The 27,786-nt window shown below is 39.3% G+C and overlaps 2 protein-coding genes across 4 annotated transcripts in view; both read right to left on the bottom strand.

Annotated features, from left to right (window-relative positions):
• LOC137265235 (exportin-7-like) overlaps positions 1–10,230 on the bottom strand; it is a 51,998-nt gene extending 41,768 nt beyond the window's left edge. For 2 of the 3 annotated variants that reach the window (XR_010954926.1, XM_067800589.1), the window contains exons 1-6: positions 10,145–10,230; positions 7,743–7,889; positions 6,924–7,017; positions 4,396–4,466; positions 3,312–3,407; positions 1,464–1,541 (exon numbers count right to left, since the gene is read on the bottom strand). Coding sequence is in view for 2 of the 3 variants with exons in the window: in XM_067800589.1 (XP_067656690.1) it covers positions 1,464–1,541; positions 3,312–3,407; positions 4,396–4,466; positions 6,924–7,017; positions 7,743–7,889; positions 10,145–10,159 (501 nt within the window). In the remaining variant the exon portion in view is untranslated. The remainder of the gene's footprint in view (positions 1–1,463; positions 1,542–3,311; positions 3,408–4,395; positions 4,467–6,923; positions 7,018–7,742; positions 7,890–10,144) is intronic. The other variant, XM_067800590.1, reaches the window with a different exon arrangement.
• A 3,084-nt stretch (positions 10,231–13,314) lies between these two features.
• Positions 13,315–27,786, bottom strand: part of LOC137265911 (erythroid differentiation-related factor 1-like) — a 35,024-nt gene continuing 20,552 nt past the window's right edge. The window contains exons 14-22 of the mRNA XM_067801388.1: positions 26,743–27,073; positions 25,283–25,483; positions 23,872–24,075; positions 22,482–22,708; positions 21,785–21,955; positions 21,491–21,643; positions 20,562–20,709; positions 17,787–18,003; positions 13,315–16,154 (exon numbers count right to left, since the gene is read on the bottom strand). Of these exons, the coding sequence (XP_067657489.1) occupies positions 15,998–16,154; positions 17,787–18,003; positions 20,562–20,709; positions 21,491–21,643; positions 21,785–21,955; positions 22,482–22,708; positions 23,872–24,075; positions 25,283–25,483; positions 26,743–27,073 (1,809 nt within the window). The 3' untranslated portion in view covers positions 13,315–15,997. The remainder of the gene's footprint in view (positions 16,155–17,786; positions 18,004–20,561; positions 20,710–21,490; positions 21,644–21,784; positions 21,956–22,481; positions 22,709–23,871; positions 24,076–25,282; positions 25,484–26,742; positions 27,074–27,786) is intronic.

The following is a 27,786-nucleotide window of genomic DNA, read 5'->3' as shown; positions in this document are numbered from 1 at the left end:
ATGGTTTTATGTTGCTTCTAGCAATATTCCAGCAATATCCAATGTTCGTGTTAACGCCAAAACCTGCATTTTTCGTGAAAAAAAAACCCCAACAAATATGCAAACTATATTTTGCATTTGTATTTTGGACACATAGATTCTGAAGTTCCTGATTCTAAAAAGGTATCTTAAAACAGCATAAATAAACCAATAAATTTAGAAATCATTCAGGATTGTAATGACAATTCCACACACAAAAGATTTGGACTACATATTTAGAACGTTGTTTCTGCATGCACTCGTACAAAACCTACCGCAAACACTGATATCATGGTGGAGGACACCAAAAATGAGCTACACACATCGTACCCATGTGAGGAGCAGACACTGTTACCATTTGAATGAACATTTTTCTTGTAAACAAACTGGGAAACCACAATGAGCCACTACCATGATTTTTTCTAGAGACTAAGCAGTTGCCCACAACCATCATTCAACATCACACTGCATGGCAACTGAACATCACAAACTGACATTAACACTGGGCCATGTTGAATACTGAACATTAGAGATGTGGTGTTTAACACTCCATTTCAAGAACAAGTCCTTCGAGGAAAACTTGTCATCAGTTCAAAGCAGCATGAATTGTGAGTATTGACAATTTATTTCACCTATAACCATTCAAACTTATCCACATTGTAAAATTTACCATAAGAAAGAATTTTGAAGATATCTAAAGGCACATCAGAGAGCAGACAGACATATCAACAGAGACCAATCCATACAGAAACAAACTAAACACCACAAGAAGGAAATGAGAGAGCAAAAAGACCTGTAAAGGCATGACTAACTCAGACCAATCCACACTGCAACAATCCAAATACCCTAGCTGGACACAAGAAGGAATTGAGAGAAGGAATGTTGCAATCCACACTGCAACAATCCAAATACCCTAGCTGGACACAAGAAGGAATTGAGAGAAGGAATGTTGCAATCCACACTGCAACAATCCAAATACCCTAGCTGGACACAAGAAGGAATTGAGAGAAGGAATGTTGCAATCCACACTGCAACAATCCAAATACCCTAGCTGGACACAAGAAGGAATTGAGAGAAGGAATGTTGCAATCCACATTGCAACAATCTAAATACTCTAGCCAGACACAAGAAGGAATTGAGAGAGCAGAAAGACATGTAAAAGCATATCAACGCTGACCAATCCACAATGCAATAACCTAAACACCCATCTAGGCACAAGAAGGAATTGTGAGAGAGTAGAGAGACCTGCAAAGAACTATCAACACTGACCATCCCAAACTACAACAGTTTCATTACCCAAGCTGGACACAAGACAAAGCTGTGCAACTCCAGAAAGACCAAGGCGCGATCATCACAGAACAAAGACAACAGCAATGGTGGAGATGTACAGGTCGTATGCAATACATGGCAGTCATGTAATGGACGAGGTTGTACATTTCCCTTACCTCACTGACCTGGTTCATTTCACACACCAGCTGAGACAGTAGCTGCACACCGATCATCACATGCTGGGTGGACCCACTCTGCAACAACACAAGTAGTGGAGGTGCACGGTGTTACAAGTATACCACAATCAGAAGTACTAAAGAACATGAATTATAATATGTCGTAAACATGCTTTTTACAATTATGCAAAATTTACAGGAATCATAAGTCCAATCAAAATTTTGAACAAGTGAGTGTAGTTTTACACCACAAGCAGCAATATTCCAGCAATATGGCCATGGTCTGTAAATAATCGCACAGCACAAACTGTTTTTTTGTGCAATTGGGAACCAATGACATGTCAACCAAATCAGCGAGCTCCACCAACCGATCTAAATAGTTGCCTCTTATGACAAGCATGGTTGCCTTTAGTGCTAAACAAGGGTTGCTGAACACTTGCTTTTCTGCCCTGACCTTCACAGGGGAATTATGAACAAGATGAAATTCATAAATAATTCAGGCAATACAAAATGCAACAGAGCAGATATACCACACATATTACTCGCCTGTTGAAAACACTGCAGTGTAATATTTTCACGGCAATATTACACAAGCGTAATACTAATACCGCTTGACGTATAATGTCAAAATGGTTCAAAGTCATGACCACTCTAAGTACACTTAGTGTTACACTCGTTACACTCCACCACTGAGTCTTAACAAAACCTAGTAGGAGGTCGCGTCAGGTAACCTTTGAGCGACCAATAACCGTTCAATCAAACGTGAAACGGTTAAATAGATTTAACCAATCAGACAACGGTTACTATTTAGGGATCGGAGGGACTTTCAAAATATTCAGGTCACTGACGCAGATCTCTCAACAAACAAAAATCTGCATATATCACAGTTATTTGACCTGCAGTATATACGCTTTGGGGTTACTGTTGACATAGTTACCATTGGCAAATATTTCCGCAAGATAACATCCTTGAATATTGCCAAAAACACTATTTTCAGCGATTGTTTACTCACCGTTGTCATGGCTATATATACGCTGTGTGCATCACCCGGAAGTGAGCATACGCTAAATAGCATTCAGAATCATTCGAGTACGAACCTTTTCGAAATAAAAAGTTCAAAAGATATGTGCGAATGTGCACTTTCGCGATTTGGTAAGCTGTGTTCTGATTGGTCAATCTCAAAGGTTACCTGATGCGACCTCCCATACAGTTTTGTTAGATTCAGTAGTGGAGTGTAACGAAATGTACTGAGGATAAGTTTACTTAGACTGAAGTTATGACATCACAATGCTACTGTCATTGTCGCAATTTCACCGCAGTTTCTGTCAATTTATGTTGGCGAGTAATACTAATAAACAAAATACCAAACTCGCTTCCATGAAATACCATTTTTATTAAACTTGTTGAAGATTAAGTAACTCATTAACTTGTTTAATAAAAATGGTATTACACGGAAGGTCATTTAGTATCCTTGATATAACACCTGGGTTTCTCTTCATTATATCCAGAGGCATGGCAGTTTGCTGTGTTGAATGTTTGTAGGGGTCATGTCCCTACATTCAAGCACTCAGCATCAAACATCAAGCAACCGAAGGTCTACCAAAATTTCAAACTGAAGCATACTTAACACTGTTTAATGCTGCTATTATCCCAGTTATACCACAGCAAGTCTGCATGTAAGGAACAATAATAATCTGAAGAGGTAAAACACATGAGGCATGATGCACAAAAACCTCTAACCATAATCAGGTCACAAACCAATCATCAAAGGTTTCTGGACTGCCAAAGGGACACAACTTTGTACACAAACAGTGCTTAGGGACTTAGGCTACACAATGTGGACTTTACCTGTATGAACTTGCCAACATCCGTGACCACATCTCTGAACACATAGTCATCCTTGTTGATGTCAAACCACCCAAGTTTGGTGATTCGAGCAAACAGCTGAAAAAGACAAAGTAACCTTCATTCTTTGAATAATTCATATTGGCAAAACACCTTTCAAGAGATTTTCTTCTTCCACATTTCAAATAACTTCACACTGCACTGAGAAAAATCCTCAACTCTATTAGCATTAACCGAGTCAGCAGTACTAAAACTATATGACAGAGTAACAAAATAAAACTGCGAATGTCAAATTTCGATCACACAATCCAGTGATTAAGATTATGAGGAACAATTTAAGCTATTGGATACAATTCTCAACTCTTTCTCAATTATGTGCTGGAAATAAAGAGCTAATCTTTACTACACAGGCAGACGTTTTTCTTTCAAAATTATTTGTAGTTTACTGGTACATTCAAATCAATGAAGAATCTTGTGTATAACTGAAAATATTCTTAAAATTAGAGATGAAACTATTAAGTAAAGTCACAATACCATGATACTTAAGTCATGATACAATATGTACCAAGATACGTAAAATCAAGTCAAATAGTGGAAACCTCTTGCCGAGATACATTTCACTTTTCAGAGCAAGGCCTAAAGGAAAAGTTAGCTGTAGACACAATCAAATTTGCGAATAAATATTTCTTGCAGTAAACTTGAATGGTTAATAAGAATTCAATTTGTCATATTTAACTGATATAACACAGGGGTCATGAAATGAGTACTTAAGAACAAGTACCCGGGCTTGTAATAATACAGACAAAAAATATATCATCGCATGAACTCTTGCAAGCTGTACTCCATAAAATCAATGCGTGAGTTTAGGTTTATATTGCCGTTACCAATATTTCAGCAATATCACGACAGTGGACACCGGAACTGGGCTTCACACATTGTGCCCATGTTTTAAATCAAACTTGGGTCATCAGCATGATGAGCACATACTTTAAACACTTGGCTTACCCAATACACTGACTATTGACTGGAACTGTCAGACAATCGTGACAATGAAAGAAACATGATGACAAAATGGCCACTTTCTTACCTGAACAAGTGCTTGTGACACATAATGAACAAGTTTCGGCCGAGTAGCAAGGTAGTTCAATATGTAGTTTCCTGCAATTAAAGTAAGACATCACAAAAGCAGATTTCACCAGTACCTTTTCAGTTACATTATTTACCATTATATAATATGAATATATTGTTACCGTGAATATGCAGGACATGAGAAATGGTCAGATAAAGTAAACCTTGCATTACAGTTCTAAAAGTGATGTGGTGCATATGTGGGGCTGCCGGCACTAGTCTGGATCTATGCCAGTTTTATAGTCCACAATGTCACGAGAACGTATTTTCTGTAAATTGTATTATTAATGAAATATTAATTATAATTGGGTCATAACGTTTATTGTTTTGAATAATAATTATTATGGGTCACATTCCTTATCATAAATGGTCAGTAATTAGTAGTATTTTGGCAGAAGGCTTTCAGGAAGTGTTTTAGAGTTACCTCCACTTTACCTTTGTTTGATTACTTGCATACTTCCAGGAAACTTCTAGATCATTCCACGTTAGTGGCAATAGTCGTATGTGCTCAAACTTTCAGGAAATGACTGAATGTATACATAAAGGCTAGTTGCTGTTGTCGGACACGGAAATATATGGAAATACACACAGATAACTGGAGTATATCTGCCAATATCTGTCAACGCCTGATCTACATAACTGCTGCCTGACCACTCGCCATGTTACATTCTGCATATCTGTTTCTCAAGACTTCGGCAAGTTGACATTATATTTTGTGACCCACTAAGCATTATTTTAGAACTGACTCATTTGCATTGTATATGAAACCTTTCTTGTGAATCTGTATATTTTTGCCTTTGTTTTGCTCATTACAATATTGAAAATTTCAAACTTCTCAGTGTTATATTTTGCCGGTTCTGAGGGGATTTCTTACACATTTTGTCATGGCAAATCTTTAACCGTAACAACAAACATACCATGCCAAGTGCCAAGAATGAGTGAATGAAGCGGGACACCAAAGTGAGTGAGTCAGTTTAGTTTTATGCCACACTCTGCAATATTCCAGCGATTTGGCGGCGGTCCGCATATAATGGACCAGACTATACAGTGATCAACAGCATGTGCATCAATCTGCATGACTGCGAACCAATGACATGTGTCAACAAAATCAGTGAGCCTGACCATCAGATGCCATTAGCCACCTCATTCACAGTTGCCTTTTGTGGCCAGCATGGATTGCTGAAAGCCTATTCTACCACGGATCTTCACAGGTCAGGAACACCAGAAACAAGCTTTACATGATGTACCCTTTTTGGAAAATGAACATGGGTCTTTTAGTGAGTGAATGAGTGTAAAGATTATGCCATATCAATGTGGGGACACCAGAAATAAGCATCACATGACATGATGACAAGCGGAGGCCTTCACCATTAGGCTACCTCAAAGCTCCATATGGGTTGCCAGCGTAAATCAGCGAACAAATTAACCTCAAGGCTACCCAAGAGAGTGTGTGAGTTTAGCTTTACACCACTTTTAGCAACATTCCAGCAATATCACAGCAGGCAACCCCAGAAATAGGCTTCACGCACTGTACCTTTGTTGGGACTCAATCCCATACCATCGGTGTGACAAGAGAATGTTTAAACTACTTGGCTACATTAAGCAGAGCATGAAAATGGTAGAGAACATGCGTAACTGGTTCTCGAAAACAGTCCATGTTATTAATTAATGAATGAGTATGGTCTTCGGCATGACAAGCGAACACTTCAGCCACTAGGTTGCCCTGCTGACACCCCTGTTTGTAATCATGTTATTACATAAATATAAGAAGTAAGAAGTGTAAACGTGTATCCCCGCTTCCCACTTTGGGACATGGAAATGACTGATATTGATATGTAATGTGACAAGGATCAGCAGCTCACAAAACTTTCTCCTTGACTCTACAAAAATGTATGTACATGTTAGATAATCATTTTGCCATGTACATCTATATTTGTGCATATGAAATGAAGAAATTAACTATTTAGATTCAATCAGAACTGTATTTGTACCTATGACATAAACAAACCATGCATGTAGATACAGAAAATATATCACACGTTGATAACATCAAGGAAATAACCAATCTATATACAGAGAATAAACCACAGTCTGGTACATATGACACAAAGAAAGACCATGAAAAGTGAAAAGTTAACATCACACTTTGAATAATCACATTTTGCAAATAAATAACACCTGGCATTTCTGTGGGTCATGATTAACTTGTGTATTAAGTTATGTGTATTCAAGCACTATCACTGGGGACACCAAAAATGGGCTTCCCACACTGTACCCATGAGGGGAACTGAATGCTGGTCTTTGTAGTGACCAGCGAACACTTCAACCATTAGGCTACACTGCAAACCCCTCTGTTACTAAATTATTCATAGAATTACTTATTTTCATTTACTGTATCAACAGCCTTGTATGGTACAATACAGAACTGCCATATTTTGACACCACTACAGACCACCAACTACACTCATAAGAAGCAGGAGGACTTACGTATGTCAACGCGCTGTTCTAACGGTAGTGTGAGGTTGGGTCTGGTCACCAGTTTTGTCAAGGTTGTTGCTGCAAGCAGTTGTGCATAGGCAGACTGGAAAATAAGAAAAGAAACATGTAATAAAGACGACGTTAAAACAAAACAAACTGCCATGCTGCTACTAGTACTCCTGAAGCTTCAGGTCCACATTTATTAAAAAATGCAGCATGAATTGACATGTAAATTCACTGCAGGCAATGAAGTTCAACATAAAATTGGGCCTGCAAACCAGACATTTATTTGCCACTTGCATAAAACCAGGATCATTTTAAACAGTGGTTTGTATGAAGGGTAAAGATTCAGGAGTCAAACTGAGATAACCCACTCCTGATCTTTTGCTTTTTGCAATATGGTTATTGGTAGCGGTATCTGAGTGCTAATAAAAAAGTTGTGCGCTTGCGGATCCATGGGACGCACACACACTTTTGAAACTAACAAAAAAAACATACAAGTTAATGTTTAGGTGAAGCAGTTTGACAATAGGACAAATGTGATATGAAAGGAATAGTCTTAAACTGTTTGTCTATCAAAATCTTGTTTTAATCAAAGATGACTCTTTTGAAGTCATACATGAATTTAACTTTATATGCCATGAATATACTTGTGAACCTACATGGTAAAAATCACCCTAACAATTTTCAGCTGAATCCAAATTCTTTACAAAATGGTCGAAAAACAAAAAAGGCTTTCAGTCCCAGTAAGCCAAAAATACAGAGAAACGTTAATGACTGCTCAGAATAACATGTACTCTATTTTCAGAGCATCCCAATATGACTTACATTTCCTCTTTCCAACAGAAGCTGACATTTGTTGAGACAATCTGGAGAGTTGGCAAATGCAACCAGTGCCTTCTCTGCTTCAGACCGAATATTGCCATCCGCAGTCTCATACAGCTGCTTGCATAGCTCTTCAAGCTGTATTAATTCCTGAAACAATGGTCAATGTAAAACACATAAAATTGATCATATTTGCTTGTTGATCTCTTTTAAGCAACGCTTGAGGTTATATACATAGACTAATGGTAAGGTGAGTAAGAAATTTTGTTTTCCATCCACAGCCTGTGCTAAATTTCTCTGGGATGTGAAATATATTTAAGTTTTGTTACCTCAATTTTGCTTGCTGTTGTGCTCTTCATTATAAAATAAAACTCCTTCATTTACATATCCATGCAAAAAAGGTCAGTTTGATCTTTCTTTGCAATTATTTTTTAACAACAAAAACTGTTTCCAAATGAAATTTATTCAACCTACATCATGATAAATTTAAATCTTTGTACCAAGAGATCCTGCATTGTCAATTTCATAAAAATATGTTACAAAATTAGAGTGATTAGTGAAAGCATTTAATTAAATATACTTTTTCTCGACTGCTTGTTGGTTGAGGTTGGGCATGAGAAACATAGAAATATGGATAGCATTATAGTGATCACTTAAGTTCAGGCAGCCTTCTGCAATATTCCATCAAAACACATACTGGACCAGTGTACATTATCACAATACTTTCACTACTTGGAAAATGCACGGCCACATTCACCTTCACATGTGCCCCAACTTAAATCAGCAAACAACCAAATTCTAGACCACTTTGTAATTCTTATAACCCTTGCCAACTTTACAAACTAAACTCTTGTAAATATTTCTGAATGTCTTCATAGAGAAGATATATTACTGTTTTTAGCATTGCAATTTTTGTAGCTTCCTTGATGCTAGAACTGAGTTGGTTGTTAACTGCTTGATCTCTGAATACACACATGAGTATGGTTTACAAAATGGTTCATATCATGCCACTGTACACACCCTTTCTTCCATAATCCAAGCAATGCCTATTCATTACAGTAAATATGGTAATATTCAAAAGACTCTAACAATTACATTCAACATCTTTTTAAGGCAAATGAATACTGTTGAATATTAATAAAATATTATTGGTTTCCTGTTACTTTTGACAATACAGTGATATTATCCATCTCAATTTATGTATGTACAAGCATAACTTCATACCATCTTGTCAACTCACCATGGAAATTTACAATCATGTCCACACAATTCAGAGTTTAAAATTAAGGGAGCTTCCTGTATGCCATGTGGTATTCTGCCATGGAGCCTGAACATTTCGCTGAGCAGTTATTGTTGTTCAACTTAAATTCTAACTCTGACTAATAGGGTAAACAGCTGTAAACTAAAGCTACAAGTCCATTTGGAAGTAGGGATCTGTTATACATTTATTATGAAAATTATCTCCTGGCTGCATTGGTTGATAAAAATAATGATGATGCAATTGAGAAACTTCAACATTTCAAGATAAAATCCTGTCAAAAAGGAACACAGATGCTGGTACGCCTCAAGAAAACATCATAATCTCAGATGATCTTACCATTCATTTAAACTGAAACTTCAGTATATATCATGCTGACCCTATGCCTTAAATAGATCTGACAATTGTTAAGAAAGGTGTTGGTACAAATAAAATTGACACACAATGCCAAAAATAGTTTAAAAAAACCTATCCACCTATTCATTGCCATAAAAATGTAAAATGTGCACAGCTGTGGATAAGATAACAATTAGTGGGTCTCTTGGACCGTTTTCATTAAGCAAAATGTATTCTGAGGAAGGACAATTTGAGGTAGTCAAGATCTTAAGGATTCAAACTGACCGCACAGAATGGGAATGGAACTAAAGTCATAAAATTCCATGATAAACACCTATGGTTTCAAATAAGCTAATGCAAGCAGCAAGTTCCTGGTTTCTTTAAGACACAAGAAGGGATAAAGAAGCTTATGACAAGCATGGGTGACATCAGCTATTTCCCCTGGAAGTTCTCCAAATCTTATGCGATTTTTGAAGTTTATTTACACAAAAACACTTAATAAAATGTATATGCACAACGTGCCCCACAAGTATGTAATAAACAATCACACTAATTCAACTGTCAATACGCACACGACCATGCTTATGCCCTATTTGTTAATGCAGAATGTGTAAAATGATGTCACATGCCCGCTAATTTCAACATTGCCCAACTGTCACGGGTAGCTATCGAGATAATTTCCGATGCAAACACTTTGGCAGTTTACTCTGTATTTGAAACATATTAGCAGTTTGTTTGTGGGCCAATTCTGACAGTCAACTCCAGACCGATGATGAGTTAAACAAGCTTTACTACACGACAATCCTCTCACCTGGTCTTCCGCCATTTTTGTTTTCCCCACATTTTCAAGTAAGCCGCAAGAGGGCGTTGTTTATGTCCTGCGACACCTTGCGGAAACAGTGTCCCACAGCAGGAAAGATAACTACGTCCGTCATTCCTTCCCGTTTTCGAAATTCCTGTCAAATTTTCAAAATTTTATGGGATATGGGAATATCTGGCATTATTAATCTTCGTCCACAACCGTCGATAATACGCCATACTTGCTCACAATCATCTAACTGATCCTGTTTTTTTTTACTTGTCGGAGCACAGTAAGAACTGCATGGTAACAGGTACGCCAAAATGGTTTTCAAAATTACCAATACGTACATGTTCTGGAAAAAAAATTAAAATAAAATAATAAAAAAACAACAACATCCTGTTACTATTGTATACATCCAACGTCAGTTTGCGACTCCAAATGAAAATAAGGCCAAAACAATGCTGATACTGCACTTCAAGCAAACTACTCTGCCCAACGAAACCAAATATTATATAAAATACAAGCAGAGACCACATAACAGATTATAAACGCAACTCGGAGCGTTAAAATAACCTAATTGAGAATATGTATGTTATATTTGTAACACTATAATACAAACAAACAGCACAAATTACAAAGACACAATTTCATCTAAATATCTGAACATGTGACATCTAGACATTCCTCTTTTCATCTAGATGTAGATGAGTCTCCAAACATGTATTTTTCATGTTGTTCGTTGACCTTTGTAATAAACAGAGTAAATCAATTGAGTGAGTGAGTTTAGTTTCACGCCGCACTCAGCAATATTCCAGCTATATGGCAGCGGTCTGTAAATAATCGAGTCTAGACCAGACAATCCAATGATCAAGAACATGAGCGTCGATCTGCGCATTTGGGAACCGATGACATGTGTCAACCAAGTCAGCGAGCCTGACCACCCGATCCCGTTAGTTGCCTCTTATGACAAGCAAAGTCGCCTTCTATGGCAAACATGGCTTGCTGAAGGCCTATTCTTTCCCGGACCTTCACGGGTCTAAACTAAATGAAACCAAGACACAGTGGACAGAAGGCGCATGAACACTTGCACAGAATATGGTGATCGTGTGTACCAGTCCTACAAACTGAAAATGTGTGTCAATGAAATAACTGTTTCAATTTATTGAATGCAGATTCAAAAATACATAGAAAACCACACGGCATCTCTTGCGTCTCTTTCCTGTATGATACCGTGGTTTGAGAACTAATTAATGGCTAAGATCACAGTCTTCATCCGTTGTAGAGCCCTTAAACCCCGACAGGTCTTAAGTCCGTCGAAGACTCTGAAATCTGATATTCGACAGATCGGTACGCGACCCCATCACTGGTTGTGTGAGTAATTGTTACACATCATTGGTTGTGTGCGATATTGCTACACATCACTGGTTGTGTGGGTAATTGTTACACATCACTGGTTGTATGCGATATTGCTACACTTCACTGGTTGTGTGGGTAATTGTTACACATCACTGGTTGTATGCGATATTGCTACACATCACTGGTTTTGTGGGTAATTGTTACACATCACTGGTTGTATGCGATATTGCTACACATCACTGGTTGTGTGGGTAATTGTTACACATCACTGGTTGTATGCGATATTGCTACACATCACTGGTTTTGTGGGTAATTGTTACACATCACTGGTTGTATGCGATATTGCTACACATCACTGGTTTTGTGGGTAATTGTTACACATCACTGGTTGTGTTCGAGATATGGTTACACATCACTGATTGTTTGCGAGATTGTTACACATCACTGTTTGTATGCGAGATGGTTACACATCACTGATTGTGTGGGTAATTGTTAGACATCACTGGTTGTTTGCGAGATGGTTAGACATCACTGGTTGTTTGCGAGATGGTTACACATTGCTAGTTGTGTAGGCAATTGTTCCTCATCACTGGTTGTGTGGGTAATTGTTACACATCACTGGTTGTTTGCGAGATGGTTACATATCACTGGTTGTTTGCGAGAAGGTTACACATCACTGGTTGTGTGGGTAATTGTTACACATTGCTGTTTGTTTGCGAGATGGCTACACATCACTGGTTGTTTGCGAGATAGTTACACATCACTGGTTGTGTGGGTAATTGTTACACATCACTGGTTGTTTGCGAGATGGTTACACATCACTGGTTGTTTGCGAGAAGGTTACACATCACTGGTTGTGTGGGTAATTGTTACACATTGCTGTTTGTTTGCGAGATGGCTACACATCACTGTTTGTTTGTAAGATGGTTACACATTGCTAGTTGTGTAGGTAATTGTTCCTCATGACTGGTTGTGTGGGTAATTGTTACACATCACTGCATGGTTGTTTTCGAGATATGGTTACACATCACTGGTTGTTTGCAAGATGGTTACACATTGCTAGTTGTGTAGGTAATTGTTCCTCATGACTGGTTGTGTGGGTAATTGTTACACATCACTGGTTGTGTGGGTAATTGTTACACATCACTGGTTGTGTGGGTAATTGTTACACATCACTGGTTGTTTGCGAGATGGTTACACCTCATTGGTTTTGTGGGTAATTCTTACACGTTGTATTCGAGATGGTTACACATCACTGGTTGTGTGCGAGATGGTTACACATTGCTGGTTGTGTAGGTAATTGGTCCTCATCACTGGTTGTGTGGGTAATTGTTACACATCACTGGTTGTGAGATGGTTAAACATTGCTAGTTGTGTAGGCAATTGTTCCTCATCACTGGTTGTGTGGGTAATTGTTACACATCATTGAATGTGGGTAATTATTACACCTCATTGAATGTGTGGGTAATTGTTGCACATCATTGTTTATGTGGATGATAGTTACACATCACTGGTCATGTGCGAGATGGTTCCACATCACTGTGTGGGTAATTGTTACACATCACTGGTTGCATGGATGATAGCTACACATCACTGGCTGTGTGTGCAAGGTGGTTACACATCACTGGTTGTGTGGGCAACCGTTAGTCATCACTGGTTGTGTGCATGATTGCTACACATCACTGGTTGCATGGATGATTGTTACACATCACTGGCTGTGTGTGAGGTGGTTACACATCACTGGTTGTGTGAATAACACATTTGAGAGTCAGCACTGTGTAGGATTTCACTTCACTGGCACAGAGATAACAAATTCAGCAACAGCTTTGTAAATGTTTATTAACAAAATCACAAACATTAACACAATCACAGCCACAATGTAGAACCTTTTGAGCATTTTTCCACATAAACATATCAATCCAATAGTAAATTTCCACTCCGTGCCAAATCATCATCATAATTATGAAGATAAACATGACAAATGGCACATCTGCACCAATGTACAAAAATACAAATGAGATATTTAGCAGTACGTAGCCAAACCATGGCATCAAATCTTGACACAATTGAAAATGAGAGATGCATACAAATCTTTATATTCTGTTCACTAATACAACACTCCCCCATTTAGACCATTCCTACAGTTACTTTCATGGCAAAAAGGAACCACACAAATATTTCAGTCTACTAGTATGTGGTCTGTTGTTATGGAGACTGACACAACAGGTTCATGACTCAGAGCTCTGTCAATGATATTTTGACACTGAATCCGACACCTTTCTAGGAAAGGACTTGATAACCTATGTTTTCATTATAACTGTCAACATAAAAGAATTCTCGTGGTCAGTTTTGTTGAATGTCTACAGTTTACATCTGAAAAAAAAAACTATAAAATAACTTAAACTATATATAAATAACAAAATATGAAACCTTGACCTCATGAACGAAACATGACACCTTGACCTTACAATAAACAAGGAACCTTGACCTTACAAAGAAAACAATACAACATCAATAAGTAAAAAGAACGAGATAAAATTGTGTCCTGGGACACGGATCCCCTGCTGCTGTAGGAAGATTTCTCTACTCTGAGTGTGCTCTGGTGATTAATTTTTATGAAACAAATATCATGGTTGATAAAAAAATAAACATATTTGAAGTTTCCAAGGCTAATACTTCTTTGGAAATGTATGTCACAAAGAACTTACCTACCACAGTACAACTAAACCTACATCATGAAGGTTCATAGTACAAGGGTAAACTAGCATTGTCACTAAGGTGACATAATCCACCACCGCAAATTGTCAAATCAAACTTAAAAAGTAATGAAAATGAAGGTAGTACTTTAAAATGAAGTAAAAAGTGCCTTCCCTAGATGAGGCTTGGTTATGAATCAGAAAATCCAGTGACCAGTTCTTGAGATATTATGATGACAAGCTTAACATGCAGGTGAACATGCTGAAATCATCAAAGTGTCTTTGTGACCTTGAACATTAAGTGAAGGTCACCAAAATCTACTGGGCCCTGCATCTTCCCTAGATGAAGCTTGAAGTTGAATTCGAAGAATATCCAGAGAATGGACAAGCTTAACATGCATCATAACATGCTGAAATCTTCGAAGTATTGCCATAACCTTGAAAATTACGTGAAGATCACCAAAATCTATTGAGCCCTGCACCTCAGGCTTGGAGTTGAATCTAAAGAAAATCCAGTGAATGGTTCTCGAGATTTCTCTCTGACAAGCTTAACATGCTGCTTAACATACTGAAATCTACAAAGGGTCGACATGACCTTGAAAATTAAGTGATGGTCACCAAAATCTCCTGAGCCCTGCACCTTCCCTAGAATAAGCTTGGTGCTGAGTATGAAGAAAATTCTGGACATTGTTCTTGAGATATCTCACTGACAAGGGTAAAAGGATAAAGTCCCCTTATGACCATGAAATGAAGCTAAAGGTCACTAAACCTGACTGACACCTGAGTTTACTATGATGAACCTAGGTACCAAATATGAAAAGAATCTAGTGAATGGTTCTTAAGATATTCCAATTTGTACATACGTACAACCGGACGGACCCTAATACTATAGCCCCGGTTTCGTGCTAACCGCACAACTGGGGATATTAAACTTGTAATAGCAGTATGGAACAAACAGGATGAAAAATACAAAATTTAACTAACATCTGTAAAAGTGACAAAATCAAGATACTGGATGAACAAGGTATAAGATGCACACCTTTAGAGTCCCAATGAAACACTCATAGAAGCTCAATCAAATCTGTTGAGCAGCTTTTGTGGAGAAGCGGATAGAATTCATCCCCTATGACATTATGTTCAGAGAGAAATTGAAAAAGATTACTTCAAACGGCATTAAAATTGGAAAAATAAACAAATTATAACATCAAAAAATGAGATGCATGGCTTAAGTGTCCCAATACAGCACTTGTGTAATCTATAAATGAATTCCATACAGCAGTTTTTGAGGAGAAGTGGATAACGTACATCCCCTATTACACTATCATCACAGAGAAATTCAGAAATGTACCTGTGTTCAGATGTCTCTAAACTTACAAGAAAAACAATAAAATACAAAAACAAAATATGAGATGCACACAATTAGAGTCCCCAACAAGCCCATGTAAAAGTTCATTGAATTCCAAACAGCCTTTTTGAGGTGAAGTGGAGTACATTCCCTGTTTCATACAGACAGACATATGGATACATATTGTAGCTTGACTTTGTATTTTGACAATGTATCAGTTCTATCATGACGACAACTGATCACTCAAGCTTATAATCTAGTTGTAATCATGTTGTATGGCATATTGTATCTTGACTTTGTATTTTGGCAGTGTATCAATTCTATCACAAAGAGCAGACTACACAGAAGTTTGCAAACCAGTTTTATTCTGTTGAATGCCATTTTGTACTTTGACAATGTAAAAAGGCTATCAGGATGATTGCACACAACACTGAATAATACGCAAAAGTTGTACTCTGTTGTAGATCATGTCGCATCTTTGGTGATGCCATCATGAAGATTCTGCAGATCAGACAGAAGAGTTCTAATCCAGGCCCACCGAGATCGAAGACATTTTGGCTTGTCTGTTTTCTGAAGGCTCCTTGCATAGGCAGCCTTCAGTCTGCTCACCATGTCTACTTTGCTGAAAACAAATAATGGACAAATCAGACAGACTTCTAGGGTTTATCACAAACTGTGACTAATGTGTCACAATACTCAGCCCCAAATGCTGAATCAGTAAATGAATCAAGTCGAAAATTCAGTCTCCACTCACAATGGGGCTCCTTTTCAGTTTGTAAGCAATTGTTTGTTTTTGTCAAACATATGTCATTCAGAGACTAAGCATAAGTGCTGTGAACCCTCCTAATTATGTTTACTGGAATAAATAATGTCAAGGCTGTGTTGATTATTTCACTGACAATAAGATCAAGTGGAACAAACAGATTTAATGTTTCCCATTACTGCAACAAATATTATGTATTTAGCTTTCATACCAAGGGCAAGTACTTGAATTGGTCTTGAATGGTCGCTGGATTATCTGGTCCAGACTCGATTATTTAAAAAACACTGCCATTGGAGGAACATTAATGAGAGTGACATTTAACTACAAATCAACAAATCAGGTGTCACTGGGACGTAAAATCACATTTAACATTATCCCAGCTCATATTAGAGCTTGTGTATTTAATTTGTGAGCCAGCCATAGAATAGAGCAATCAACTATCAAGCTCCAATCTTGCCACAAGCTTCTTAATTCACAGCTTGGGATAAAGTAAGTAGCATGTTGCAGCTTTGTTTGAATTTCCCTAGTACATGTTTACTCAGCAGTACATTTGTCAGTAAGATTACCTTTTCCTTTGTATAAACAGATCAGTGAGTGAGGGAGTTAAAATTTAACGTCACAGCAGCAGCATTGCAGCCATATAGTGACAAGAAATGTTGTGAATACATAATAAATACAGTTCAGTCATCGACAGACTGTCATTGATGGACTGTATCACAAAAAGAGTTAAAACTAGCTAGAATGTATATTTAAAAGCAAGAAACTATGTTAGACAATACCATGTAAAAATGGGCTATTGATCACCAACAACTGAAGGTAGATCACCATACTGGGGGCCATGGTATAAACAGATCAGGAGGTAGGTTGAACATCTGGTGTTAATTACAGCAAGTGTGGGTAAAGTTACATAAGAGTTTGGTACAAAATTCTGCAATACAGACAAAGTTGGGACCAAGTCCAAATATAAATTTGAAAAAAGCTGGTAAACCAGAACAAGAAAATGGGTAACTTATATTGGAATATGCAAGAAAATTGAGACAGCTCCAACACCCTCTAAATCTCGTGACTTCACCTTCTCAGTGGTGATGTATCATTATAACAGAGTGTAAAGAACAACAAATGCTCCAGAGTCCAGCGAACCCTTCACAAATGATTAACACAGTGATAATCATTTGCCTACGTCAAGCTCTGGAGAAAACACAACCTCTGTGCTGATACTGATCATCAATAACATATGCCTATCGTAAGAGGCGACTTATGGGATCGGGTGGTTAGGCTCGCTGACTGTGTTGACAATGTCATCGTATCCGAACTGCATAGCACAATGTTCATGCTGTTGATCACTGAATTGTCTGGTCCAGACATGATTATTCACAGACCGCCGCAACACAGATGGAATATTGAATGTGGCATAAAACTAAACTTGCTCACTTACAAAGACTGCCTTGAGAAGCAGCACCCTGGTACGTTTACTACTTCAAACAGCCTCACCTCTTGAAACCTGAGCTGTAGCATTTGACAAGCTGTAGGAAAACAAACTGTATGCGAGATTCCAAGATGAAGCTTAGACTATCCTCCTCAGACTTTTCAACCTGGTCTGGAGTGTCTTCGGTGGGACTGACCAGCACACTGACCGAGGGGGCACATGACACCAGAAGACCGGTGATTGCATTGAGAGAGCGGAGCCTAGTCTTGGCCACTGACAGACCTGAAACATAAAAACAACTTTGTAAATCCCACACATATACAAAGAATTCCAGATGTTTGTAAAAGATCAGAAGAGAACATCTTCCTTCAGATAGTGCCAAGATACTGATGACAAGAACTACTGGTTGCAATTTCTTACATTGAGTGTTTACTCCAAAACAATTTTAAAAATCTGGATGGGAATTGGTCTTCAACACACTTCAACCATACCTTTTGAACTTTTTATCTCAAAAAGGTTCGTAAACAAACGATTCCGAATGCTATTTAGCGTACGATTGATTCCAGGTGATGCACGTGGCACACGTTACAACCACGACAACAGGGATTAACCAGTCGCTGAAAATAGTGGTTTTGGCAATATTCAAGGATGTCATCTCTATGTCATCAGAAACCCTAAAGCGTATATACTGCAGGTCAAATAACTGCATTATATGCAGATTTTGTTTGTGGAGAGTTGTGTGTCAGTGGCCTGAATATTTTGTATGTGCGTCCGATCCCTAAGTAGTAGCCGTTGTTTGATTGGTTAAATATATTTAACCATCTCGCTATTGATTAGGCAGTCATAGGTCACTCAAAGGTTACCTGACGCAACCTTCTACAAGGGTTTGTTAGACTCGGCCGTGGAGTGTAACGAATAACACTGAGACTAAGTTTACTTAGACTGAATTGTATATATAAATATATCAATGCTCATGCTGTTTGTCTGGATTGTCTGTGCAAGACTCGATTACTGTAAATCACGAAATTTTTGTGTCATGACATTTTTGCGAGTGGAGACCAACAAACGTTTTTACGTCACAATATTTTTGCGACTTGCCTAATTCTCAAAACATAGTTTAGTTTGACAGTTTCAAAGCTTACTTGCATCTGAAAGCTTTATCCGAAGTAAATCCAATCACATATTAAAGTTTTCCACTAATCTTGAACACCATTCAGTGGAGTACTTCTGCATGTATGTAATCAGTGATGTTTTCCTAAAAACAACACTTGCTGCATAGGCCAGAAAAGATTAAAACAGTTCAAAGGGATTAAATTAAATGGAATGACTCTAATAAATTGGCACTGATGAAGGACCAGTTTAGTCAGTGTCAGTGAAGCTGTTGATCTCCAGATAAGTGTCATGAAACCTATCCACGCCCGCTGGATGGTCTCGGCCTTTCAAAAATTCTCTAAGAAATGTGTGTTGCATGGTTGGCGTCTGTCTAGACTATCAGATGTACTGATTGAGTGACTTTTGTTCAGGTATCCATTGTTTGACATGTGACATGTGAGTACGAGTAATGCTAGTAATTAGCCATTCTTCGCATTGTTGTCATTGCTTAATATATGTATTGTCTAGATCTAATGTTAATTTATATGAACTGGTGAAGAATAAAGCGAGGATAGGACAGGTTGTTTGCTGATTATTCATTGTATTCTACCAGCAAATTGCGTCATGATATTTTTGCGAGCTCAAGTCATTCGCAATTTTCGCAAAAATATCATGCTCACAAAAATTCAATGATTTACAGTATTTACAGATTTCTTTTATTCTGTCACAAAAGTGTGGCTCACTTGGACAGATAAACTACAGTCAGTTTTAACATGCAAACATTCAGCACAGTAACACTCACTTAGTGCCTGGCAGTGAGTAAGTTATCAACATTCATGACTCATGGCTTATGGGAATTCTGTATTCTGAAGGTCAACAGATCTTGACACAACTAAGGGCTGCAACTCTTAACAGATTACTGTCTTCCCTAAGGCACATTGAATGACAATATCTTTAGTGCCTTCTAGTTACATCCCTTTGTCAGACAAGGATATTCTGTATCAGTAAAAACAGGGCTGACACAGACTTGTAACAAACAGGATTGTAGCACGCACACTGTACATTTAACATCAAACAGCAGAGTAATAGGATTTGTTTGTTTGTTGTTTAAAACCACATTTATCAATATTACAGCTCTATGGTGGCAGTCTGTAAATAATCAAGTATGCACAAGACAGTCCAGTGATCAACATGCAACTAGGATACAATGACATGGCAGCAAGCCTGGTCACCCGATCCTGCTAGTTGCCTCTTACAAGCAATGGCTCTTCACATGGTCAAAGTAATAGGAGACCACTGGCCATGTATGCTGAAGTGCCAAGGACCAATGTGATAGCCAAATGCTCGTTTGCCCATGGCTAGTGAAAATCCAGTCAGGCCAGTATATCTCCATTGGCTGACTGTAGTGAATTTTTGTGGTCAGTGTTTAATTATATCACTCTCCAACTTGTTAAGTAATAATACACTTTTAAATCACGCAAGATTATGGCCTGATAAATAACAGTATCCTACCTTTGCGTAATCTTTAGCTTAGTATCAACATTCATATTTTGAGCTAGTGAATTAATTTGTGGGCTAGTAACCTTCAGACACAGCTAGCCCGATTTCCGTGGATAACCACTACCATAGTAGATCCATCTCTCTTCATCTCTTGTTGGCATGTATCTGACCTGATGAGCCTGGCTCTGATCACCTGACTCAGCAAACAGGAAAACATGAATCGACCAAAGATTTTGGTCAATGAATACCTTGCAGTGCTGTCTCCAACATGGCGACCCTCTCCAGCTGAACGCGGAGCAGTTCTGTGTGTGACTCTGCCTGATGGAACAGTCGGAATGCTCGGTCGTAGTGGTTGTCTGCCAACTGCCGTAGGTGGCGCTTCTTCTGGTCATTTGTCTGAAGAATAAAAGGTGAGCGTTGAAGGTCAATACTGGTAATCCAACTGGATGTACAGGGAACACATCGTGTTACACAGTACTGTATTAAACACTGTCTTGTGTTAATTTACATGTTTCATACCAAGAAATATGTTCTGGGATGAAATGTTTATGTGTGCCCTGTGTATTAAAGAAATATCTCTGGTCATAACATACTCTTAAAACAAGGATTGAGAGGATTATCTGTACAGGAATCACAAGAATTAAAACGTAGAAACTAAAATTACTGTAAGAACAAAAACAAGAAAAGAGTAGAAATATGGAATTATTATCAATCTATCAATCTCCTCCGCCATGATTCCTCTTTGCCTGTAGATCACACAATATTGATTTCTGAACATCAAAAAAGAACTTAAAAAGACAGCTCAGAACGTACATGCTAAAAGCAGCAGCATCAGTTTGACTGAATATCTTGCATGCCCTGTCATTTTGAGAACAAAGGAATATTTGGCACATGTATGCGTTGTCTTTTGTTGAAATTTTAACATTCAGGAAAAGATGATATCATGATCTAAATGATATCAGAAAACTTACATCTGTTTGGTTCAAGAACACATTCCAAAATAGAAAAATGCCCTTCTTTCAGGGGTTATCAAATTGTAAGCATTGAATCAGACCAGTGCACTGTTCCACAAGACAATGACGGTCATAACTCCCATCCTTTAAACCTGACAAACAACAATCGCAGCACTATGACTTGTGGGATGGTGCCCTGACTGTTATGAGATTGCTGGATGTACCTGGGACATATAAGAGTGATGGTACAGTGAGGCCAGTCGGTGGTTGATGGTTGCAGCTCGGAACTGTTGCACCAGCTGATTCGAGTCCGACTTGTTATTAGGAACACAGTACTTGAGAGATTTGTTCATTAGCTCTGTTACACTCTTCTCAACCTAGAAGATACAAATACACAATACAGACAGGAAAGTATTTTTCAGTATTTCTGACTGACATTATATGGAACTGCCAACATTATTTTAACATACATGAGTTTCGTCACATTTAAAATATAAAATATTGTTCTGGTCCCCTACCTCCTCCTGAGTCTGACTAGTGTGAGGGGGGTAGTCTTGTAGCAGCATTGCCATGTTGAAGTAGGTGGTGGACAGGTCCCACTTCACTGCTTCTCGGATTTCTCTCAGGTCATTGGGAGTTTTCTCCCCTGGGCCAAGGACAGTTAGAGCATTCTGATAGCAGTCTACGGCCTGGAAATAAAAAAAATTGTGAACACACTGTTTTGAATTGCCAAAACATCTGTTATCTACATCTCACTCAGATTGTACCTGTAATTCATTTAGACTTCACCATCTGATCTGGTGTGAAACTGATTATGCTATTTCCTAGTCAACAACTTGTCAGCTACATGTAACATAGAATTTTTTGTCAGTTTTTTTACTGATTATTTTTATGCCGTACTCAGCAATATACACATGTACAAGATGTAGACACTCACAAGCTCAATGCTGAAAAGCCACATTGAAACATATCTCTTGTTCCCACAAACCAAACCATCTTTATTTCAATGGCAGTCTCGAAATAATTGAATCTGGACAAGACAATCCCGTGATTGATGTCATGAGCATTCATATACACACTTGGGACATTAGGACATGCATCAAGAAAGAAGCTGACCGTCTGAGTCATTTCTCAAAGCAAGCAGTTGTTGCTTAAGACCACCTAAACTACATCTTCATGGTTCCTGATTACTAAGATCTGTCTCAGTAATGCTACCTTGGAATAGTATTGTTTCTCCTGGAGACTGAACTCGGGGCGAGACTGCTGCATCGTCTGCTGGGTGTAGCACTGGGCACACAGACGCATCAGTCGGCCGCTGTTGGACATCAGCAGTGCTTGGTTGGCCTTGTCGTGGATGTTGGCGAAGGCTGTGATCCCTGACGTGAAACACTGCTGACTCTTCTCCCACAAGTCTTTCATCTTGCTGGATGGTTCAATGGCACCTGTGGACCAAAAGTAGCACCTCTAGTCCTGTGTAGTTATGACAACACACTTCATTACAGTAATCATGGCTTGAGCATGTTCCCCAAAACAATGTTTGATACAAATGTGACTATTTTTAACTAACTTGTCAAGCCTGTTTATTATTCAATCCTGTCTATTGGTAAAGCCTGTCTGCTAGTCAAGCCAGTCTGAGGGTGCAGACTGCTTGTCAAGCATGTCTCCTAGTCAAGCCTATGTGCTAGTCAAGCATGTCTGCAGGTAGAGGTATGCTTGTCAAGCCTGTCTACTGGTATGTCTATTGATCAAGCCTATCTGCTGGTCAAGCCTGTCTACTTGTCAAGCATGTCTACTGGTCAAGCCTGTCAAGTATGTCTATTGGTCAAGCCCGTCAAGTATGACTACCGGTCAAGTTTATCTGCTTGTCAAGCCAATCTGCTAGTCAAACCTGTCTGCTGGTCAAGCTTGTCTGGTACTCAAGCCTTTCCCTAGGTGAAGCTTATCACCTAGGTCTGGTTGTCCAGCATATAGCTGCCGCACAAGACTTCTGCTTTTCTAGCCTATCTGCTAGTCTAGCCTATCTGCTAGTCAAGCCTATCTGCTGGTCAAACCTGTCTGCTTGTCAAGCCTGTTAAATATGTCTACTGGTCAAGTCTATGTGCTTGTCCAGCCAATCTGCTTGTAACGTCTGTCTGTTGGCCAAGCCTGTCCGCTTGTCAAGCCTGTTTACTGGTCAAGCCTGTCAAGTATGTCTGGTCAACTGGTCAAGCCTATCTGTTTGGCAAGCATGTCTGCTGGTCGAGTATGCCTGCTGGTCAAGCCTTTCTCCTAGTCAAGAGCATCTGCTAGTCATGTCCATCTGCTTGTCAAGCCTGTCTGCTGAGCAATCCTGTCAAGTATGTCTGCTGGTCAAGCTTATCTGCTGGTCAAGCTTGTGTGCTGGTCAAGCCGGTCAGCTTGTGAAGCCTGTCTACTGGTCAAGCCAGCCAAGTAAGTCTACTGGTCAAGCCTGTCTGCTGTTCAAGCCTGTCTACTGGTCAAGTCTGTCAAGTGTGTTTACTGGTCAAGCCTATTTCAAAGTCAAGCCTATATGTTTGTCAAGCCTGTCTGGTGATCAAGCCTCTCTGCTGGTCAACCTGTCTACTTGGGGCGTTGATTCACCTACCTGACTGCAAGAACACCTGGGCTTGGTTCATGTACCACACACCGAGCTCATTGAGGGAGTTGCCGTGACGTTTGGACAGACTGACCCGTGTATCCTTGCTACACTTGATCTTGGTCCCAATCTGGTAGGCCAGCTCGTAGCACCGACTACTGTGTACCAGGTTCTGCTCCATGCTCAACGTCCATGTGTACACCCACGAGTACTCTGTATCACAGATAATGGCAAGCAATGCATGTAGTTAATGGTCAGGATGTAGAGTTTTGCCAGTGTATTGGTATACTAGATTATGCTTTAAAAATGATCAGCATTGCATGATTACTTCAGTTACTGTTTCTAGAGATTTCAGTCACTTCTGCGGCTACAGATCACTATGGTGACAAGTAGGTCCACAGTATTTATCACATTACAATACAGTCGTAATACATTGGGTAACTGGAGATGGTCCCACTATGGCTATACCACTAAACTGACAAGAAATTAAGCTAAGGCTTTTCGGACCCACAGAAACTGAATAGAAAGAAATTGACAAAACAAGGTATGAGAATGACCAGGTGTTGTTCACCATAGCGGTAATGATATTTTTCAGGACATCATCATTCGCAGAAGCCTGAGGTCTTTCATTAACTGTCCAGCGAAGGAGGGCAGTTGAGAAGAACGAGGGCTCCTGCAAATGATAATGCCCTGAAAAATAGTGTTACCATTATTATAGCTAAAATGAACAGAATTTTTAATAAAATAAGAATAAAAACGACATCAGTTTAGAAACCTTTACTGCTAACAACAAATGATGGAGGTCACTGACACACTTTTTACAAATATAGACACGTCATAGAACAACACAGATGATGTCACTATTGAGAGTGACGACATTCGACCTTGACCTTTGCCCATACTACCAGCCGCCATTGTTTTCAGTGCTCTACCATGATAAACTTCCAAGTTGATATTTTCATTGCTCTATGTGGTAATTTATGGTTCAATCGCTATGGTTGGCACAGGCAAGAAAGTGCATGATGACAGAGGTACATTTGACGAACGTGAGCCAGATATATATTCAATAATAAACCCAAGTTCAAACGAGCCGTAGGTGATTGAACTTCAACAGCTGAGCTACTTATGACATCACCTAACAAAATGTCCCATCGTCGAGCATTTTCTGGACATTATCATGTTACAGTGGCCCACTCATTTCTAATAACATGAAGGTGTTTGAATGATAATTCTATCCATTATAGCTATAATCTGTGATATCAGTGATCCCTATGGTGGTCAGGTGTGCATAATGAAATCTGGACCAGACAAATAAGTGACTGATATTATGATAAATCCCACACAGTCATGTCATGATGCGACATGTTGATGGATATAAACATGGGATCATCAGCTAAGGTTCTGCTCCATATGACTCTACCTGGATTAGGGACAACGCTCTGGGCAGCATCCAACACCACCGCCTCCTCCTCCGACATGTCACCATAGTCTCTCTTGTGTTCCTCAAAGCCGCGACTGATGTGACTGATGAGGAGGTGGATGTCCCCAGCCAGCTCTAGGATCAGCATCAGCAGCTCAAGGTTCTCCCCTTCCTTGCTGGGCACCAGCTTCCTCATAGCATCTGTAGCACACACAGAGTGAGTGAGTGAGTGAGTGACTGAGTGAGTGAGTGACTGAGTGAGTGATTGAGTGATTGAGTGAGTGAGTAGGAGGGACAGTGAGTGGGAATATGAGTGAGTGAGTGAGTGGGAGGGACAGTGAGTGGGTGAATGAGTGAGTGAGTGGGAGGGACAGTGAGTGGGTGAATGAGTGAGTGAGCGGGAGGGACAGTGAGTGGGTGAATGAGTGAGTGAGTGAGTGGGTAAGTGAAAGGTTGAGCTGTTTGGTGGGAGGGTGGTAGGGTGAGTGAGTGGGATGGTGGCTGGGTGAGTGAGTGGGACGGTGAGTGAGTGAGTGAGTGGGAGGGTCAGTGAGTGGGTGAGTGAAAGGTTAAGTTGTTGGGTGGGAGGGAGGTAGGGTGAGCGAGTGGGAGGGTGAGTGGATGAGTGAGTGTGGAATAAGGGTGGTGAGAGAGATAAGAGTGAATGAATGAGTCGCTTGGTGAGTGAGTGATTTAATGGTTGACTGAGTGAGATAGATAGAGAATCTTCCCCAAGTGTCTACTGATATGAAATATATCAACATGGGTTGATAAGTTACAAATATCCGAGGTTGGCCAAGGATACTTTTACTTTATCAGTGAGTGTTGATATGATTGATATCAACAGACACGAGGGTGAGATTCTATTTATCATCCAAAATCATTTTTCATTAGTTTTCAATGAAAAATATACATCTCTGAACACAGCACTGGCATTAGATTTGCAGTGCAACGATGTCATAGCATTGTGATGTCATCAAGTTCATGACATCACAGCACTGTCAGGGCATTGTGCAAAACCTACTGTCAAAGTGATATCTCCTAAGAGATATCATCTGATCTCACACAAGCGATATCTAACATGGAACACATTTTTGTATGACAAAGGCAGAATGAGTGGGTAAGTCAATATAATTTTTAAACTTGATTCTATTCTGTATGGGACAAAACGGCAATATATGAGTGTATCTTAAAAAAACAACAACTAGGTTTTCCACTTAAAAGTTGATAACCTTTACACAGCACAACTCATGTGGTATTTTCAGAGATGTTTGAGAAGTGTTAAAGGAATCCCCAGAGAGGGTGAATATCATCAATATCTATATTGTATCAAAAAAACCAAACAAGTGGTCAATAGCACAAACAACAGCATGGAGATCCAAGAAATCTTTCTCGGCAGCAACAAGCAAGAGGCAGCAGGGCAAATTCTGGAATTTCCACAATAGAATATGAGAACTTACCCAGGCAGTGTAATGCAAATCTCACATGCTTGAGTGCATGTCCGTACTTCTGGACCGACAAGTGCTCTTTAGCTAGAGCATAATTGGCCATGGCACCCTTCCTCAGCAGCAAAGATTTGGAAAGCTGGTGCCAAGATGCCTTGATGTCTGTCGGCATGGCGATGGTCACCTGAAGACTGTCTTGTCTGTTTTCCCCTTTGCTTAGAGGTTCGTAATGGAGAGGAATGGCCTCACTCTGATTACACGTGGCCTGTTCCTCCACGATGCTGCAACTCTTGTGTGGTTCCTTGGTTTTGAGATTGGACAGGTCCCTGCTGAGGCAGTCCAGGCCCTGGATAAGCGAAAAAGGGAAAAAAATGCAGTCAGGAACATCCCAGCCTCAAAACATGTCAGAAAAAAGATTGGTCACACACATTCATTTAGAAATCCTTTGATATTCTGACTATTGAACATTCTCTTCCCACACAGGTTACTTGTCATATCTTCCTGAAAACATCTGTTCTAATACGGCTCTTTCATGGTGCGAGTGTTCAAGATTCGTGATTGGTTGTCATCTGATTTAGTTGTGCAATCAGCAACATTCTTTCAAAAGTAATCTTTTGTAAGGCCTCGATAATTTCCGTATGCACTAGGAAAACTAGAACCTCTTCCCCAACACGAGGCGCAAATGTTTCTTCTAGACACAGAACATCTGTGAAATGGCGATTCAATGGCGTCTCGGTCGTCCTCGTTGACAACAGACAAGCTAGCCATTAAACTTGTGTGTCACATCAACACAAGTGGCCAACTTGCTTAGGTTAGTCAAGCTGGTATCTGATTGGATAGACATAAGGGAGATAATTCAAGTTGAGATTATTTGCCGCTAGGGATTTTATGAGAACCAGCAAATAGGGTCGTATTAGAAGAGAGGTTTGTAGTAAGATATGACAAGTAACCTCTGTGGGAAGAAAATGACTATTGAACAGAGGCCCTCAAATTACTTCAAACTAAAGGCAATGATTAACAGTTTGATTGTCCTGCAACAGAGAGTCATATGTATGAGGG

Source organism: Haliotis asinina, chromosome 15 (genome assembly GCF_037392515.1).
Source record: "Haliotis asinina isolate JCU_RB_2024 chromosome 15, JCU_Hal_asi_v2, whole genome shotgun sequence".
Classification (NCBI taxonomy): domain Eukaryota; kingdom Metazoa; phylum Mollusca; class Gastropoda; order Lepetellida; family Haliotidae; genus Haliotis; species Haliotis asinina.
The sequence above is the reverse complement of the archived record's forward strand: the minus strand, read 5'-3'. Positions and strand labels throughout refer to the sequence as shown.